This window comes from Rattus norvegicus, chromosome 10 (assembly GCF_036323735.1).
Source record: "Rattus norvegicus strain BN/NHsdMcwi chromosome 10, GRCr8, whole genome shotgun sequence".
In the NCBI taxonomy this organism is placed as follows: domain Eukaryota; kingdom Metazoa; phylum Chordata; class Mammalia; order Rodentia; family Muridae; genus Rattus; species Rattus norvegicus.
Window position 1 is genome coordinate 102998613 of NC_086028.1, and position 16152 is coordinate 103014764.

At 51.8% G+C, this 16152-nt stretch overlaps 1 protein-coding gene across 6 annotated transcripts in view; it reads left to right on the plus strand.

The window, feature by feature from the left end:
* The window catches only part of Septin9 (septin 9), a 169233-nt gene that overhangs the window by 90056 nt on the left and 63025 nt on the right, over positions 1 to 16152 (plus strand). For all 6 annotated transcript variants that reach the window (XM_039086950.2, XM_039086949.2, NM_176856.3 and 3 more), the window contains 1 exon segment: positions 2318 to 2956. In XM_039086950.2, coding sequence (XP_038942878.1) covers positions 2318 to 2956 — 639 coding nt within the window.

Genomic DNA, 16152 nt, shown 5'->3' on the forward strand with positions numbered 1-16152 from the left:
TATGGAGGCACCATCATTTATTCTGGGCGAAATCTTCCTAGTGTGGCGGCTTTGGGGTCACCCCACGCTCCTGCGGTAGCTCTGTACCGTGCTTTGTAAATTCGCCCAAGAAACTCACCAGTTCCCAAGGGAGTCCTATATTAATTCCTTAGGAGACATAGTTATGTTTTCCAGGAAAGACACTCTGACAAAACCTGTGTGTACGTGTGTGAGATGCACATTCAGAGCTGACCTCAGTTGTTTTTGAGTGTGGGTGTCTTGCTGGCCTGGAACTCCTAAGAGGCTAGGTGACTTAGACAGCAGGTTCTGGGGTCTCACTGAACTCCCCTTCCCCAGTCCTGGAACACAAGGGTGTTGTGCACCCACACCTGGCCTTTAAAATCTGAGTTCTGGAAACATTTCACTGACTTGAGTTCTTGGGTGAGTGGCTCCCATCTCAGCCTCTAGCCTTCTCAAGGAAATCTGGTATTGTAGACCTGAGGATGTATGTGTGGGTGGGGGGGTTGCCTTTGGAGAAGACTGGGTGGGGGGCAGTACCCATGGCCCTGGAGCTGTCGACAGAGGTTAGGCCAGTTCTTGGTCCTTTCTTCTGTGGGCAGGAAGAAGGAGGACATCCTGGGGTCCCCTGAACCCTGGGTTCTGGGGCTGGGGGAACCCTGCAGTGTCTGGAGCCGGAGCTGGTAGCTGTTCCTGCCACGTGGGCCCTTCTGGCTCTCCGCCTGCCTAACCTAAACAGTTGACGTTCATTTCACTGGAGGCTGCAGAGACAAGGGGCTGGAGACCTCTTAGCCACCACCCTTCTGCTCCCCTGGGAGCAGTCAATGTGGCCGAGTGCAAACATTGGGGCTCAGGGTAGGAGCAGGGTGGTCAGTGTCCTGCACAATCCAGAGTAATGGATTGACAGGTCAAGATGGACGTGCGTGTGCTGAACCTAGGGAGCAGACCGTTGAGGGCGACAGCCTTGGTATCAGACTGATGCTATCTATGGTTGCTTACTGCTGGGCCAGGGGAATAGTATGCTTTTTAAAATTACATCTATTGGGGCTGGGGATTTAGCTCAGTGGTAGAGCACTTACCTAGGAAGTGCAAGGCCCTGGGTTCGGTCCCCAGCTCCGAAAAAAAGAACCCAAAAAAAAAAAAACATCTATTAAGTTACGTGTGCATGTGGGTCGGACAACACGTGGGGGTCACTGTTTTACACACTAAACTGTCTCGCTGGCCGGGCAGAGAATAATCCTCTTTTAAAAATCTGAATGTGGGGGCTGGGGATTTAGCTCAGTGGTAGAGCGCTTACCTAGGAAGCGCAAGGCCCTGGGTTCGGTCCCCAGCTCCGAAAAAAAGAACCAAAAAAAAAAAAAAAATCTGAATGTGTGGGTTGGGGATTTAGCTCAGTGGTAGAGCGCTTGCCTAGCAAGCACAAGGCCCTGGGTTTGGTCCTCAGCTCTGAAAAAAAAAAATCTGAATGTGTGGGTGCCTTAATGAATCCGTGTACACCGTACCCGTGTGGGAGCTTGCAGAGGTCGGAAGAGGGCATCAGATCCCCTGAAACTGGAGTTATGGGTGGTTGTGAGCAACCAGGTGGGTGCTGGGAATCGAGCCCAGGTCCTCTGCAAGAGCAGTGAGGAGAGCTCTTAACCTTTGAGCCAGTTCTCCAGCCCCAGGAATAGTATGTTCTGTAGCACAGCTGTTGAGGTATCTTGGGGTGTCGCCATGTCATCATGCTGTGCTCTCTTGGCTGATGGTGTCTGGGTGTGTGTCAGGGGAGGAGAGGAAGAAGGAGAGGAAAGCCACAGGAAAGAAACTCCACAGTCCTCAGTCTCTAGAGGGCGTGGCTATGGTTTGCACCTTGACCACAGCAGATCAGGGGAGGGGCTGCCATCCTCTCAGGCCAGCCTCTGGAGAGAGTCAGGTACTCTGTGGGAGGTCCTAGGATGGACTTGTCTCTCATACCTACCACATGCTGGCGGAAAAGGGAGACGGCTTCCTCATGAGCCCCATGGCATCCTAGCTGGTGTCTCGTTTTGGCTGTGTTGGGTATTGATCTTTGTGCCTAGGAGGCAAGTACTCTACCGCTGAGGTCTCTCTATCCCTTGCTCTTTCAGGGAAAGGTTCTCACAGAGTTATTTGAGCTGGCCTTGAACTTGGTCTGTAGCCCAAACCTGCCTTGAACTTGAGATCTTTCCTCTCAAGTAGCTGGGATTCTCCACTTCCCTTAGTCTGGTACCTTTGCCCCTCTTGAACATAGAGAATGCCACGTAATGCCAGGGCCCCTCTGCCAGTGTGCACACCACAGTTGCTGTCCTCTCTTGTCTTCCAGCCTTAAAGAGATCGTTTGAAGTCGAGGAGATTGAGCCGCCGAACTCCACACCACCCCGGAGGGTCCAGACCCCTCTGCTCCGAGCCACGGTGGCCAGCTCCAGCCAGAAATTCCAGGACCTGGGGGTGAAGAACTCAGAGCCTGCTGCTCGCCTTGTAGACACCCTGAGCCAGCGCTCCCCCAAGCCTTCCCTGCGGAGGGTGGACCTGGCAGGGGCCAAGGCGCCTGAGCCCATGTCTCGCCGCACCGAGCTCTCCATTGATATCTCCTCCAAGCAGGTGGAGAGCACAGCCTCAACCCCCGGGCCCTCACGGTTCGGGCTTAAGAGGGCCGAAGTCCTGGGCCATAAGACACCAGAGCCTGTCCCCCGGAGGACGGAAATCACCATTGTCAAGCCTCAAGAGTCAGGGCTCCGCAGGGTAGAGACCCCTGCCTCCAAGGCTCCCGAGGGCTCTGCCATGCCTGTCACCGATGCAGCCCCCAAGAGGGTAGAGATCCAGGTGCCCAAGCCAGCGGAGGCACCCAACTGCCCGCTCCCACCCCAGACCCTGGAGAACTCCGAGGCCCCGATGTCTCAGCTGCAGAGCAGGCTGGAGCCCAGGCCCCCTGTGACTGAGGTCCCATATCGGAACCAGGAAGGTGAGTAGCCCAGCACTAGGTCTCCGGGCTGCATACTTGGGATGGGACCTTGCTGTGAGGTTCCTAGAAGAACCCGTGTGTGTGTGTGTGTGTGTGTGTGTGTGTGTGTGTGTGTGTGTCACACACACTTCCATGGAGATGGGAAAAGACCCAGATGTGCAGAGTTGTGTCCCAAGGCTCAGGGCCACAGCAAGATCCTGCAGTTGAGAAACACCTGTGGGGTACCATACTCCTTTGGTGACCACTGCCTGACCTCTGTCATGTGATCCTGGAACTGTGAGACCTGAGCATCCGGAGAGTAGTAGTTGGTGCCAGAGCCATGTGTGTTCCCGTGGCGCTTGGAACAAGCCACATTCTGGTAATTGCTAGGTCTCTGGGTGGGCCTTCTGGGATCCAGATCTCACCCTCGAGGAACCGCAGCCTGAGTGCCAGGTGGAGGCCCAGAGTTGAGGATGGGGAGGAGGAATGTGAGTTCTCCCGAGGTTTGCACTGGAGTCTTCCCGTCTTGCTCTCTCTCAAGTCTGGCCATCCTCCCTACATGAGGAACTTCTCACTGCTGAAGCAAAACCTCCCAAGACCCGCTTAAGGAGGGGAATGGTTTGTGTTGGCTCTTGGCTCCAGGAGGCATAGCCATCATGGAGGAGGAAGCGGTTGACTGAGGCATGTCCGCAGTTCGGAAGCAGAAGGGGATGATCGCTCTCAGTCCTTTAATTACTGTCATTAATTGTAGCGAGACACACACAAGACACGTTGGCTGCTGCGGTCGTGTTCACGGATGCAGCTCAGTGCTGCTAAGCACAGCCAGGATGTGCCACAAGTACCACCTCCAGGAATTCCCAGAACAGCCCACACCCCACACAGAAACTCTGCTCTCCGTGAAGCAGCTCCCCGCGCCTCCTTCCTCTGGTCCTGACAGCACCATGCTTCTTTCTGTGTGAGGCTGCGCTACTCCGTTGTCTCCGGCTTACTTAATTGAGGCTTTCACAGCGGCTTCAGTGTTCATCCATATTGAAACCTATGTCAGAACTCGATTCCTTTAACCGAGTCATAGGATGTGTGGAGCAGAACACTTTCTCCCCCTGTAACGGCTTGTGCTTGTCAGGCAAGTGCTGTACCCCCGAGCTGTCCCTGGTTCAGGTAGAATCAATTTGTCTGCTGATGTGTATCTGGCTGGTCCCCAGCATACGGCTCTTGTAAACATTGCTTGCGTCACGGGGATGCATGTAGCTCTTTCATTCTCTCATGGTTGGTGGACTTGGGACCAGGCCGGGGTGAGGGTGGGGACCTTGAGCTCAGCCTTCTTAGAGCGTCAGGTGTCAGGTACTTACCACAGTAAATACCCAGGGACTCAAAAAACTTTGAAGGGCCCTTCCAGGCCTGGGGGCATGTCTGTGCCTCTCTCCCTGAGTCCTAAACTTGACCGTGTTGAGGGTTGCCCAGACTGAGTGTCCAAAGGCCTCGTGCATTGTTGAGGGCCCAGTGGCCTGTGCTCCCTCCACAGGATCTGGGGTTGATTGATCTGGGACCTCCAAAGGCAGCAGCTACACCTCCCTCCTGAGAGGAGATGTTCACTGCTGAGTCAGACAGGATGTGGTTGGAGAGATAGGCAGCTGCACCGGCCGCCCAGCTGTTGATGGCAGCTGGTGCTGGATGCACAGAAGGTGGTCCTGGTTCAGGGGCCCCATGGGGAATGTCTGTTGAAGGATGCTGCTTGTCCTCCAGTGAGGATGCAGCTCAGACGCTGCACACGCTGGGCCATGGGGACCAGTCCACAGCCTCCGCCCTCGCTAGCTTGTGGGAGGATAGTGGGTGGCAGTGAAAGAGCTCTGTGGAAACCTGTTGGGGAGGACAGGAATTCAATAGGTCAGGGTAAAGAAAGGTCGTGTGTGTGTGTGTGTGTGTGTGTGTGTGTGTACGTGTACGTGTGTGTGCATGTGTGTGTATATATGTGTGTATATATGGATGTGTGTATGTGTGTGTATATGTACACATGTATAGTATGTGTTTGTCTGCTGTGTGTATGTGTGTATGTATATGCGTGCATGTATGTCTCTGTGTATCTGTATGTGTCTGTGTGTATGTCTGTGTGTATGTGTGTGCACATGTATAGTATGTGTGTGTGCTTGGTGTGTGCATGTGTGTTTGTGTATATGTATTTGTGTGCATGTGTCTGTGTGTGTGCATGTGTATGTGCATGTGTGTGTCTGGTGTGTGTATGTCTGTGGTGTGTGTGTGTCTATGGTGTGTATATGTGTGTGTGTATGTGCCTGTGGTGTGTGGAGGGGTGTGTGGGGTATATGGGGGCATGTATGTGTATGTGTGTGGTATTTGTATGTATGGTGTGTGTATCTATATTGTGTGTGTGTGTGTATGTGGTGTCTGTGGTGTGTGTTGTATATGGTGTGTGTGGTGTATATGTGTGGGTATATGTATGTGTGTCTGTGGTATGTGGTATGTGTGGTGTGCATAGTGTGTGTGTTGTGTGTATGATGTGTGTGTATGATGTGTGTGCGTGTGTGCGTGTGTATGAAGTGTGTGTGTACGTGTGTGTGTGTGTGTGTGTGTGTATCTGGAGGCCAGAGGTCAACGTTGGCGTCATTCTCAGGAGACGTCCTCCTTGCTTTCTTCTTCTTTGGAGATTTAGTTCATTCATGTGCGTGCATTTTGCATGCATACATACATGTGTGCCATGTGCATTCCTGGTGCCATGGACCCCTGGGACTTCATTACAGACAGTTGCAGGCTGCCATGTGGCTGCTGGGAATTGTACTTGGGCTGTCTAGAGAAATATTCAGTGTTCCTCCCAGTTCACTACTTCCCCCCGATTTTAGATATATTTGTTCTATTTTTTGTGTGATCGATGTGCCTTCATGTATGTCTGTGGACCATGTGCATGCCTGATGCCCGCAGAGGTCAGAAGAGGGCATCGGCTCCCCCCGGATTTAGAGTTGAGGATGGTTGTGAACCACACATGGGTGCCGAGACTGAACAAGTGCTTGCTCTTAGCTTCTGTGCCTTCTCTCCTGCCTGCACTGTCTGGGGGTGGGGTCTCTCCCTGGGATCTGGGTTTGCCTGAATGGCTGGCTGTCCAGCAACCTCCCAGCATCTTCCTGTCTCCTCTCCAATGCTAATACGTTAAGTGCTTATGACACTGTGGTGCCGGGAGTAAGTCAGGTCCTTGCGCTTGCACAGCTGTACATAGCAGTAGCTGAACGCCAGGAAGGTCCTTCATGGTAGCCTAGGGTTCCCAGGAGAGTGGAGGGCAGGGCAGGGCAGGGCAGGGAGAGACAAGGCAACAGAACCTTCCCCAGGGAGCCTATTGGAAAATTGATGGTGTGTCTCTGGGGACCTGTCTCATCTTTTCCACACCCACAACCTCTCCTTGGAGGCTACAGTCCATTCTCCGTCCTCTAGCTACCCATCCATGGGGTCTCTGGTGCCCCTGCTGAGCTGTTCCTGACCAGACACCCTGAAGCAGGGTCCTTCCTGCTCTCTAGCTCTCCCCTCAGCTCTTTTCTGGGTTTCCACACCTTCCTTGCAAGCCCTCAACTCTGACCTGACCCCTGCTTTTGGTTTGTTGAACTCCTACACTCTCCTCAAATCCCTACCCGTCCTTCCCCATGGGTAGAAACACCCTCCCTTCCTGTAACTCCAGGCCATCTTTGCCTTCTCCTACGTTTATAAATTATTTGCGTATGAACCATTTTCCCACTGCTGGTCTCTTTTTCCCAGCCTGGGGAAGCAGGTTTCCCTAGGACAAAAAGTAGTTTTCTGTCCTTCAAAATTCAGGAAACGTGGACCTTAAGGGGGAAGAAGCTAAATTCTAACCATAAGCTCTCATCTCCTTCCACGTTCTGCCAGACACTCTTCAGAATTCTGTCAGCACCCGACTGGAGGCTGAGGGTCCTGGTTGAGGGAGGGCTAAGGGGAGGGCACAGCTCAGGCTGCTGTGTACTTTTATAGAGTGCCCCAAGGTAACCAGTAAGTGACTTGGACAATAAAAATTAATGGTGGCGCCTGACAGGCGGTGACCTGAGGATGTTTTGGCGGCAACTGCGAGCACATGCAGGGACCCCCGAAGCATCCCCCAAGGGACCAAGATATACTTCTTGTAGTGTCTTCCCAGAGGTCTTTGTTCCCTGCTCCACATACTTGATTGTCCATGCAGGGCTGGGGCCACTGCAGAGGGAGAGAGCCATCCTCAGAGTGCACTAGGGGGGCATCGGGGAGGAGTAGGGAACCTGGATGTCTGAAAGGGAAAGACAGCCTAGGTTCCCCAGCCTCTGAGATCTAAGCTCTGCCAGTATATGTTGGGTTCCCGTTGTCATGGAGGCCTTGGTGATGCCGGGATACCTCGAGGGCAGGCTGCTGGCCCAGCTCCCCCAGCCTCCCTTCTGGCACACAGCCACACTTGGTGGCTCCCCAGACTACCTTATAAGGAGGGTGCTGCACTTGCTTGCCACTCCCTCTTGCTCTGGTACCTTGCCTTCTCTGGTGCTGCTCGTGAGGCCTGCTGAGTTCCTGGGTGTGTCCAGACCACACCCGTGAGCCCCACTGTTCTGAGTGAACACCTCCACTCCTCAGTCTGCCCAGTTTCTGAAGCTGTCCATCAGTGCAGGGTGGTCCCTGGGTTGCTTGCCTGGGACAGGTGGTTGACCACTTCCCGTGGGTCCCTGGGTATTGTGTCTACATCAGACCTAGGGACAGATAGGGCAGAGGCCCCATGCAGATGCTGGGGCTACAAGTCCCTTGTGGCATGGACAGATTTAATCAGAGCATAGGTTCCCTGAGGCCACCCAGTGGTGTCACAGAAGAGGGGAACTCCTGGATAGGAAAGTCTGGACTCCGAATGAGGAAGAATGTACCAGGTCCAGCCTGGGGAGGACTTAGCATATCTCACAAGTTGAGGTGTCCAGTTGGGAAGTGGGTGATCGCTATGAGAACTGGCAGGGAATTAACCCAGGCTCTGCAGAGGGCTCCATAGACAGTCTTTGTATTTGCAGGACGCTCACAGGCTGTGGGAATCTCCTGACTGTCCGTGGGCTGTGGCTTTCCTCAGGGTGGGTTAAGGCTTACCATGAAAGCCTGTTTGTGCTCCATGAGGCCGGCAGAGAAGTTGCTCATGGGGGCCTGAGGAGCCTCCTGTGTTTCTTCTGGAGGGATCTGGCCACGTCTACAGGAAGAACATTCCTCCAGGCCACCGCACCCGCATGGCCCTCTCTTCTCCTTGCCACAGTGGCCGCCCTGTTCTAGGACTGGACGTCTTTCCTCCTAAGGATGGACCCGCTCAATCTGAACTCTCCCAGACTTTTCCCACCTAGGGCGAGGAAGAAAACTGGAGGGCAGTGGGCACAGTGGTCAGAGCAGTGGGATCTCCTTCAAGATGAAGGCAGACAGACCCTGGCTCTGGGCTCCATGCAAAGTCCCTCCCTGGCTGCCTACCCAGCTGTCTGCCGCCCAGCTGTCTACAGAAACCAGGGCACAGTGCTGAGGGAGAGCCAGGCCTCTCCACAGATCATGGCCCAGCAGCTGTGGAATACCTTAAATAGAGAGAAAGACAGCTGGGGCACGCCTGCCTGGGAGGGGGTGTGTCCTGTTCCACCCCTCCGATTCTGTGGCTGAGGCTCTGACCACCCAGCGGTGCTCTGGATGGAGCCCGGTCTAGCACATGGCACTGTGTGACCCTCCCACCCCCACCTACACTGAGCAGTTGCCCTAGGAGGAACCATGCCTGCATCCTCAGCCTCTAAGCCCTGGACAGCTGCTGGGATCCAGAGTCTGAATGATGGGATGGCTGTTGAGGGTGGCCCAGGGGAGAGAGCCATGCTTTCTTTGTGTGGCTGGACAGAGGGCACGTTCATCCCGGAAGCAGCACACTGATGTTCCCAGCGGACACCCTGGATGTGGGCAGCCTCTGACCAGACTCTGGATTTTTCTGGTGGCCAGGGAGAGTGCCACCGTGGCACACGCTGGCCCTGTCCCCAGAGCCTCAAGTCTGGGAGTTGTAAAGGAAGGTAAATCTAGGGCTCCACACACACCGCTTCCTCCAGGCCTCGTAGCGGACAGGGTAGGTCCCGCCCCCCAATACAGGGAATCCCTTGCCCTCCTGTGGTCAACAGACCAGGAGCAGTGGGATCCGAGACCTGGCTTCCTTCCAACTCTCTGCAAACACTGGGCAGAGGAGAGAGTAAAAGTGAGCCTCAGAGTGCTTGGGCGGTAGAAGCAAGAACTGGAGTTCTGTCCAGCCTGAGACACGTGTGAGCCCATCTGAGCAATAAAACCAGTAGAGGCAGGAGCTTTGGAGAGATAGCTCAGTGGTGAGAGTGCTTGTTATACACTTGTGGCCACGCCTTTAATCCCAGCACTCGGGAGGCAGAGGGTTGGTGGATCTCTGAGTTCAAGACCAGTCTGGTCTACAGGGTGAGTTCCAAGGTAGCCAAGGCTACATAGTGAGACCCTGTCTCCAAAAGAAGAAAGAAAAAGAAATTGTTGCTTTTGCAGAAGACCTAATTTCAAAGCCCCAGCTCCAGGGGATCTGATGCTCTCTTCTGGACTTTGCAGGCTCTCTCTCTGTCTCTCTGTCTCTCTGTCTCCCTGTCCCTCAGTCCCTCACCCCCTCCCTCTCCGGGCTAGAGTGATGGCTTAGCAGTTAAGAACATGTTCTAGGGGCTGGGGATTTAGCTCAGTGGTAGAGCGCTTACCTAGGAAGTGCAAGGCCCTGGGTTCGGTCCCCAGCTCCGAAAAAAAGAACCAAAAAAAAAAAAAAAGAACATGTTCTGCTCTGGCAGAGGGCTTGAGTCCGGTTCCCAGCACCCACATCAGGTAACCGGTTACAACCACCTGTACTGCCAGTGTCTCTGGCCTCCACCCAAACATGACCCATAAATGAAAATTTAAAAATTAAAAATTAAAAATCTTAAAAAGACAAACAGAGGGGGCTGGAGAGATGGCTCAGCAGTTAGGAGCACTGACTGCTCTTCTAGAGGTCCTGAGTTCAATTCCCAGCAACCACATGGTGGCTCACAACCATCCATAATGGGATTCGATGTCTCCTTCAGGTGTGTCTGAAGACAGCAACAGTGTACTTATATACATGGAATAAATACAAATAAAAAATAAAAAAAGACAAACAGAACCCCCTGAAACTAACAACCAGCAGGCTCAGGAGGAGTCGGGGGTGTCAGAGGCTCTTGTGCCCTTTAACCCCACCCCTCCTGACTACCTCACTTTCTCCCAAGACCAACAACTCTCTAGGGAAGTCCTCATGTGGGGGTTCCCCGCTCTCCATCTGTCTCGCAGAGGCAGCCATGACGTCATACCTTGCCCATGCCCGAATTCCACCCACCAGCTCCTGGTAGAAAAACCTTGCACTTGCCTGGCATTGCCTGGATCCTGAAGTGGCCCCGGGCTTCCACCCCCTTCTGATAGCTCTCAGCCGCTCTTGTGGAAGCAGAGAGGCAGTGCCGGACCCACTGTCAGGCTTTGCTCGCTTTCAGGGGCCTGGGATCCTGCTTTGCTCTGCCCTGGGCCTGCTGACTTGTGCGTGTGGCTCCTCCTTAGGACAAGGAGTGGGGTGGGAGCCGGCACCCAGGAGTTCGTGAAAACTGAGCCCCACCCTTATTTAAGGAAGCTGTGCCTTGCATGCAGACTAGAGGAAATACTAGAATTTTCAGGTCTCCTGGTCCAGAGGCCCCGTCAATGTGCCTGGCTCCCGCCTACTGCTAGACCTGCACCGATGCTAACTCGCTCCCTGGCTCCTACCTTCTCCCGTTCACTTTTCTGCCATATATTCCGAAGGTCTATTTCGCTCGCTGCTAGATTGTGTATCCTAAGGATCCCAAGAAGCCTAAAAAGGAAGCTACCCCCCTCCCCCCTGATCTCAGGAGGGTACACCATGATGATTGGGCTGACGATGTTTGGAATTTTGTGTGTGCAGAGTTTGTCAAAAAGTCTGTGTGTGGTGGACAGGGGTGTTGGCTCAGTGGTGGAGCACTGGAGTAGCATTTGAGGCCTTGGGTTGGATCCTTAACATGGCCAAGAGAAAAATAAAAGGAAAAAAAAATCTCTATTTCACAGGCATCTTGAGAATGCAGAGGAAGTGGATGTAACTTTCTGTTGTTTCTGCTTAGAACGCCACATGACTTTGTGTCCAGCAGCAAAGGGTTAAGATTCTTGGCCGTGGTGGGATTTGAACCCAGTGCCTCGTGCTTGCCAGGCACACAGTTCTAACCCCAGCCTTTCAGTCACCAAGCTCATTATGTAGTGGAGGATAGTTCTACTCTCATCCTCCTGCCTCCAGAGACTGCTGGTCTCAGAGGTGTGCACACATCACCCAATTTCTTTTAATTTTTACATTCGTATCTTATTATTTTTAAAGACAGTTTAACTATGTAGACCTGGCTACACTGGAACTCAATCTGTAGACCAGGCTAGCCTCAAACTCACAGAGATCCACCCTCTTTGCCTTCCGAGTGCTGGGATTAAAGGTGTGTGCCACCGTACCTAGCTAAGTTTTATTTACTTATGGATGTGTGTGTGTGTGTGCGTGTGCGTGTGTGTGCGTGTGTGTGCGTGTGCGTGCGTGTGTGTGCGTGTGCGTGCGTGTATGTGTGTGTGTGTGCGCGCGCTCATGATGCAAGTGACTGCCATGTGCACCTTGGAAGTGAAAGTTTCTGCATCAGAAGAAGTGTGGGCTTAGAGTTTGACCAGCCCCACATTAGCCCCAAGCAGTTACAGCACTTACAATTTTTATTATTTTTTTTATTTAAAATTATGTGTATATGCATGCGTCTTTGTATGGGTATGTGCAAGTGGGTGCAGGTGCCTTTTGAGAGGTGTCTGATCCCCTGGAGCAGAACTTACAAGCAGTTGTGAGCCTGGTGTGGGTGCAGGGAACCTAATTCAGGTCCTCTGCAAGAGCTTTCTCTTGGCTCCTGAGCCATCTCTCCAGCCCTCGATATGTCCTTAAAGCACTTTTTAGGGATGGTGGATGGAAGAATGTATGTACTCCCCTCATGCCAAGGAAGGGGCGCTGCCCAGTGGCTTTGAATTGTGCAGTTTTGTACACGAGACAGCTGACTTCTAAAGGGAAATTTTGCCGACAGTTCAGGAGGTTACCACATCCTGCGGCCTCAGGGTCAGGAGTTGGAGCACACGCTAGGTGTATGCAGCTATAGCCAGAAAGTCTACTGATATGATGAGCCAGGACACGGGCCCAGAGAGGTCCTCCAGTCACTTTGGAGGGGGCCGGGCGGCCAGATATTTAAGAGCTGGGTCTCTGGGGGACATTTCACCTCAAAACTACATCAGAATTTTTTTTTTTTTTTGGTTCTTTTTTTCGGAGCTGGGGACCGAACCCAGGGCCTTGCGCTTCCTAGGTAAGCGCTCTACCACTGAGCTAAATCCCCAGCCCCTACATCAGTCTTAGTTACGTGTTCTCACCGTGTAGACCAGGCTGGCCCCAAACTTACAGAGATACGCATGCCCCACCCTCATCTTTGCCAGAACAGAAGGTATATGTCATGTGTATGTTTGGCGTATGTTTTCTGTTTGCTACAGCCCAAGGCCTGTGGTTCTCTTCCAGCCAGATTATTAATTCTTTTCTTTTCTTTTCTTTTCTTTTTTTTTGGTTCTTTTTTTCGGAGCTGGGGACCGAACCCAAGGCCTTGCGCTTGCTAGGCAAGCGCTCTACCACTGAGCTAAATCCCCAACCCCTATTAATTCTTTTCTTAAATATGACTAAAATAAGTAATCTTTTTTTTTTTTTTTACTTTGTACCTTATGGGTATTTTCCTGCATGCAGATCTGTGCAACACGGGCATGCATGTTGTACTTGTGCCAACCAGAAGGGGGCACTGTTTTCCCTGGAACCAGAGTTACAGACCATTGTGAGCTGCCATGTGGGTGCAGGGAACTGAACCTGGATCCTCAACCAGGGCAGCCAGGGCTCCTAACCACTGAGCCATCACTCCAGACCCCATGATTTCTTTTCTAAGAGGTTTTTGAGCTGTTGATGGTGGTCAGACCTTGAGAGGTTCAAGCAGGGAGATTGCCAATAGTTAGAGACCAACCTGGGCGACAGAGTGAATACTAAGCTGTATTCAGGGCTACCTAGCAAGACCCTTCCGAGAGAGAGAGAGAGAGAGAGAGAGAGAGAGAGAGAGAGAGAGAGAGAGAGAGAGGGAGGGAGGGGCAGACAGACACAGAGACACATAGAGACAGAGACACAGAGACAGAGACACACACAGAGAGACAGAGACACAGAGAGAGACAGAGAGAGAGGAGATGGGGAGGGAGGGAGGAAGGGAGGAAAGAAAAGAAGGAAAATTCTTCTGACCTTTGTCATGTGTGGTTCAGGGTTTAAGCGCCCCACCCCCACCCTCCAGAGCTGTAGTGTGTTGTTCTGCCAAACAGAACACCCGAAGGCTTGTGTTTGTCAGTCTTCTGCTTTTTCTTTGAGCATTTGGGTTTCACCTCCTGCTGCATTCCAGAATTATAGACAAGAATTTCATCTATGTTTTCTTCTAATGTTTCTGCGGTTTTATTTTTATGTACTGATGTCGTTAATCTGCTGGAATTTATTTCAGTTTGGGCATCCATCGTGGTGGGATTTTGGGTTGGGTGTCCTTTTTTTTTTTTTTTTTTTTTTTTTTTTTTGCACGGATGCACAGCGAGCTGGCTCTGCAGTGTGGGGCGTGTGCCGAGCTATTTCTGGGTTTTTTTTTTTTTTTTTTTTTTTTTTTTTGGTGACAGCGTGGTGCTGGCTTAGCAAAAACACCCTGGATGCATTTCTTTCTTCCTCTCCCTTCTGGACCATTTTCACAGCAACACAATCCTGTCTTTGTTAAAACTTTTAAGGCGCTCACTAGTGAAACCATCTGGGCCTGATACTTTTGTGGGCGACTAGTATTGAAAGAAAGAAAAAAAAAAAAACACTTGAAGTTATTTTCTGCGGGGCTGTGAGTTTCGAGAGACTCTTCCAAACTTACTTTTTAGGGCTGAGGATGTGGTGGAGTGGGGTGGTGTTGGCCTAGCAGGCACAACTGCTTCTCATCCCAAGCACCAAAAGAAATCGATTATAGTATAGTTGGGTGTGTAGGGAATACGTGTAAATTCAAGCATTTGGGGGGCAGAGATAGGAGCGTCACAAGTCTGAGGTTACCCTGGGCTATGTAGTGAATTCTGGGTCAGCCCAGGCTACATAGGAAGACCTAGTCTCAATACAGACATATATGTACGTGTGTGTGTGTGTGTGTGTGTGTGTGTGTGTGTGTGTGTGTGTGTGTGACTCTACAAAGCAGTCCTTTGGACCTCTACACAGGTACTGTGGTATGCACCCCCCCCCATTCGCACATACAGTAAGACAGCAATTCTAAAATGTATCTGTATGTGGTGTGCGCATCCCCGGATATGGAGCCCAGAGGAGAATGCCCAGGGTTTTCTCCTCCGTTATTCATTCCCCTGAGATGCTCTCTCACTAAACCTGAAGCCCCGTAGTTCAGCCTGGTGGCCAGCAAGCCTCAGCCAGCATCTCTTGTCTGCACACTTCTCTCAGCGTTGGTGTCATGCTCATGCACGGCCTGAGGAGTCTATCAGGTGTTCATGCCCATGTTACAGTCATCAACCTAGAACCCCCAAAACCTAGTGTTCCTCCTAGACCAATGCCGAGACCTTTAATACAGTCCCTTGTGTTGTGGTGGACTCCCCCACCATAAAATTATTTCCGTTGCTACTTCATAACTGTAATTTTGTTATTATGAATCATAATGTAAATATCTGATAGGCAAGATATCTGATAGACGACCCCAAAAGAGATCAAGACCCACAGACTGAGAACCACAGTCCAAAATAAATCATTCCCTCATCTATTTAAAATCCCTCAGACCATTAAGCGATGGCTGCTTTAGCACCTTCGAGGGGGTGGGGGTATGTAGAGGGGACAGTTTGCTGTGACTCCCCTCATCATCGGTCCCGGATGTGGTCCTGTCTGCAGAGGGGCGGGGGATATACAATCTGTGTCAGACTAGGAGATGCTCTGGGCCATGCTGTTCTAAAGCACATCTGTGACATAGATTCTGAGAAGGACATGTGCGGAGAACCCTGGACCTGAGAAGCAAGGCCACCTACCCACCCTCCATTGTTGTAGCCTCGAAGGAAGGAATGGTGGGAAAGGGTCTTTCTTGGGGTTGAGGGAGGGCAGTAGTCCAGGCGGGATGCTAGTTAGGTCTCAGGATCGTGAAGTCTGGAATCTTCCAGAAGGGAGCTGAAGAAGCACATTTTAATTTTCTAACAGGGCATAGGTGTGTGAGTGCATCTCTCTCTCTCTCTCTCTCTCTCTGTGTGTGTGTGTGTGTGTCTGTGTCTGTGTCTGTGTCTGTGTCTGTGTCTGTGTCTGTGTCTGTGTCTGTGTGTCGATGTCTGCTTTGATCTCTCTTCACCTTATACACTGAGGTGAGGTCTCCCACAAAACCGTGAGCTCACTGGGTATAGCTGAGCAACGTGCTCCAGAGCTCCCAAAGCTCCCAAGAGCTGAGATCAGAGGTGGCTGAGGACCTAACCTCTGGTCCTCATACTTGTGGAAAGTGCTTTATCCACCAAGCCTCTTCCCCAGCCCCCTCACCTCTTTAATGTACATAGTTGTATGAATGTCTTTGTTCTTTTCTCCTTGTTTTGAGAGGGTCCCATTAGCCCAGGCTGGCCTTGAACTTGGAGTCTATTGGAAGATGACTTTGAATTCCTGATCCTCCTGACTCCACCTCAGGCTGACATTCTAGAACAATTCTGTCATTCTTCAATCACAATCTGGACTTCATGATGCCCAAGTCCCTGCAGCCCACAGAACCACCTACTTGCTTCAAGACAAGGTTTCCCATCGCCCCTCCTCCACAGCCAGTTTAAGGAACTGTGAACCACTCTAGAAGGAGCTGCCATTCTGTCTCCTATTTTGAAGCTTTCTTATTCATGGGGTCACATGCTATGGCCTTTTGTTTTCCATTCTTGTAGCCCAGGCTAGCCTCAGTCACTACAAGCCCTTGATCTTCCTGTCCAAATGCTGGGATTACTGGTGCGATCTCACACGGAGTACAGATACAGTAAGGCAAGATATGTTAGCTTTCTCTTGCTGTGACAAGATACTCAGGATGAACAGCTTTTAAGGGAGAGGTTCATCTTGGCTCGGTCCATGCCTGGTTGGCCCC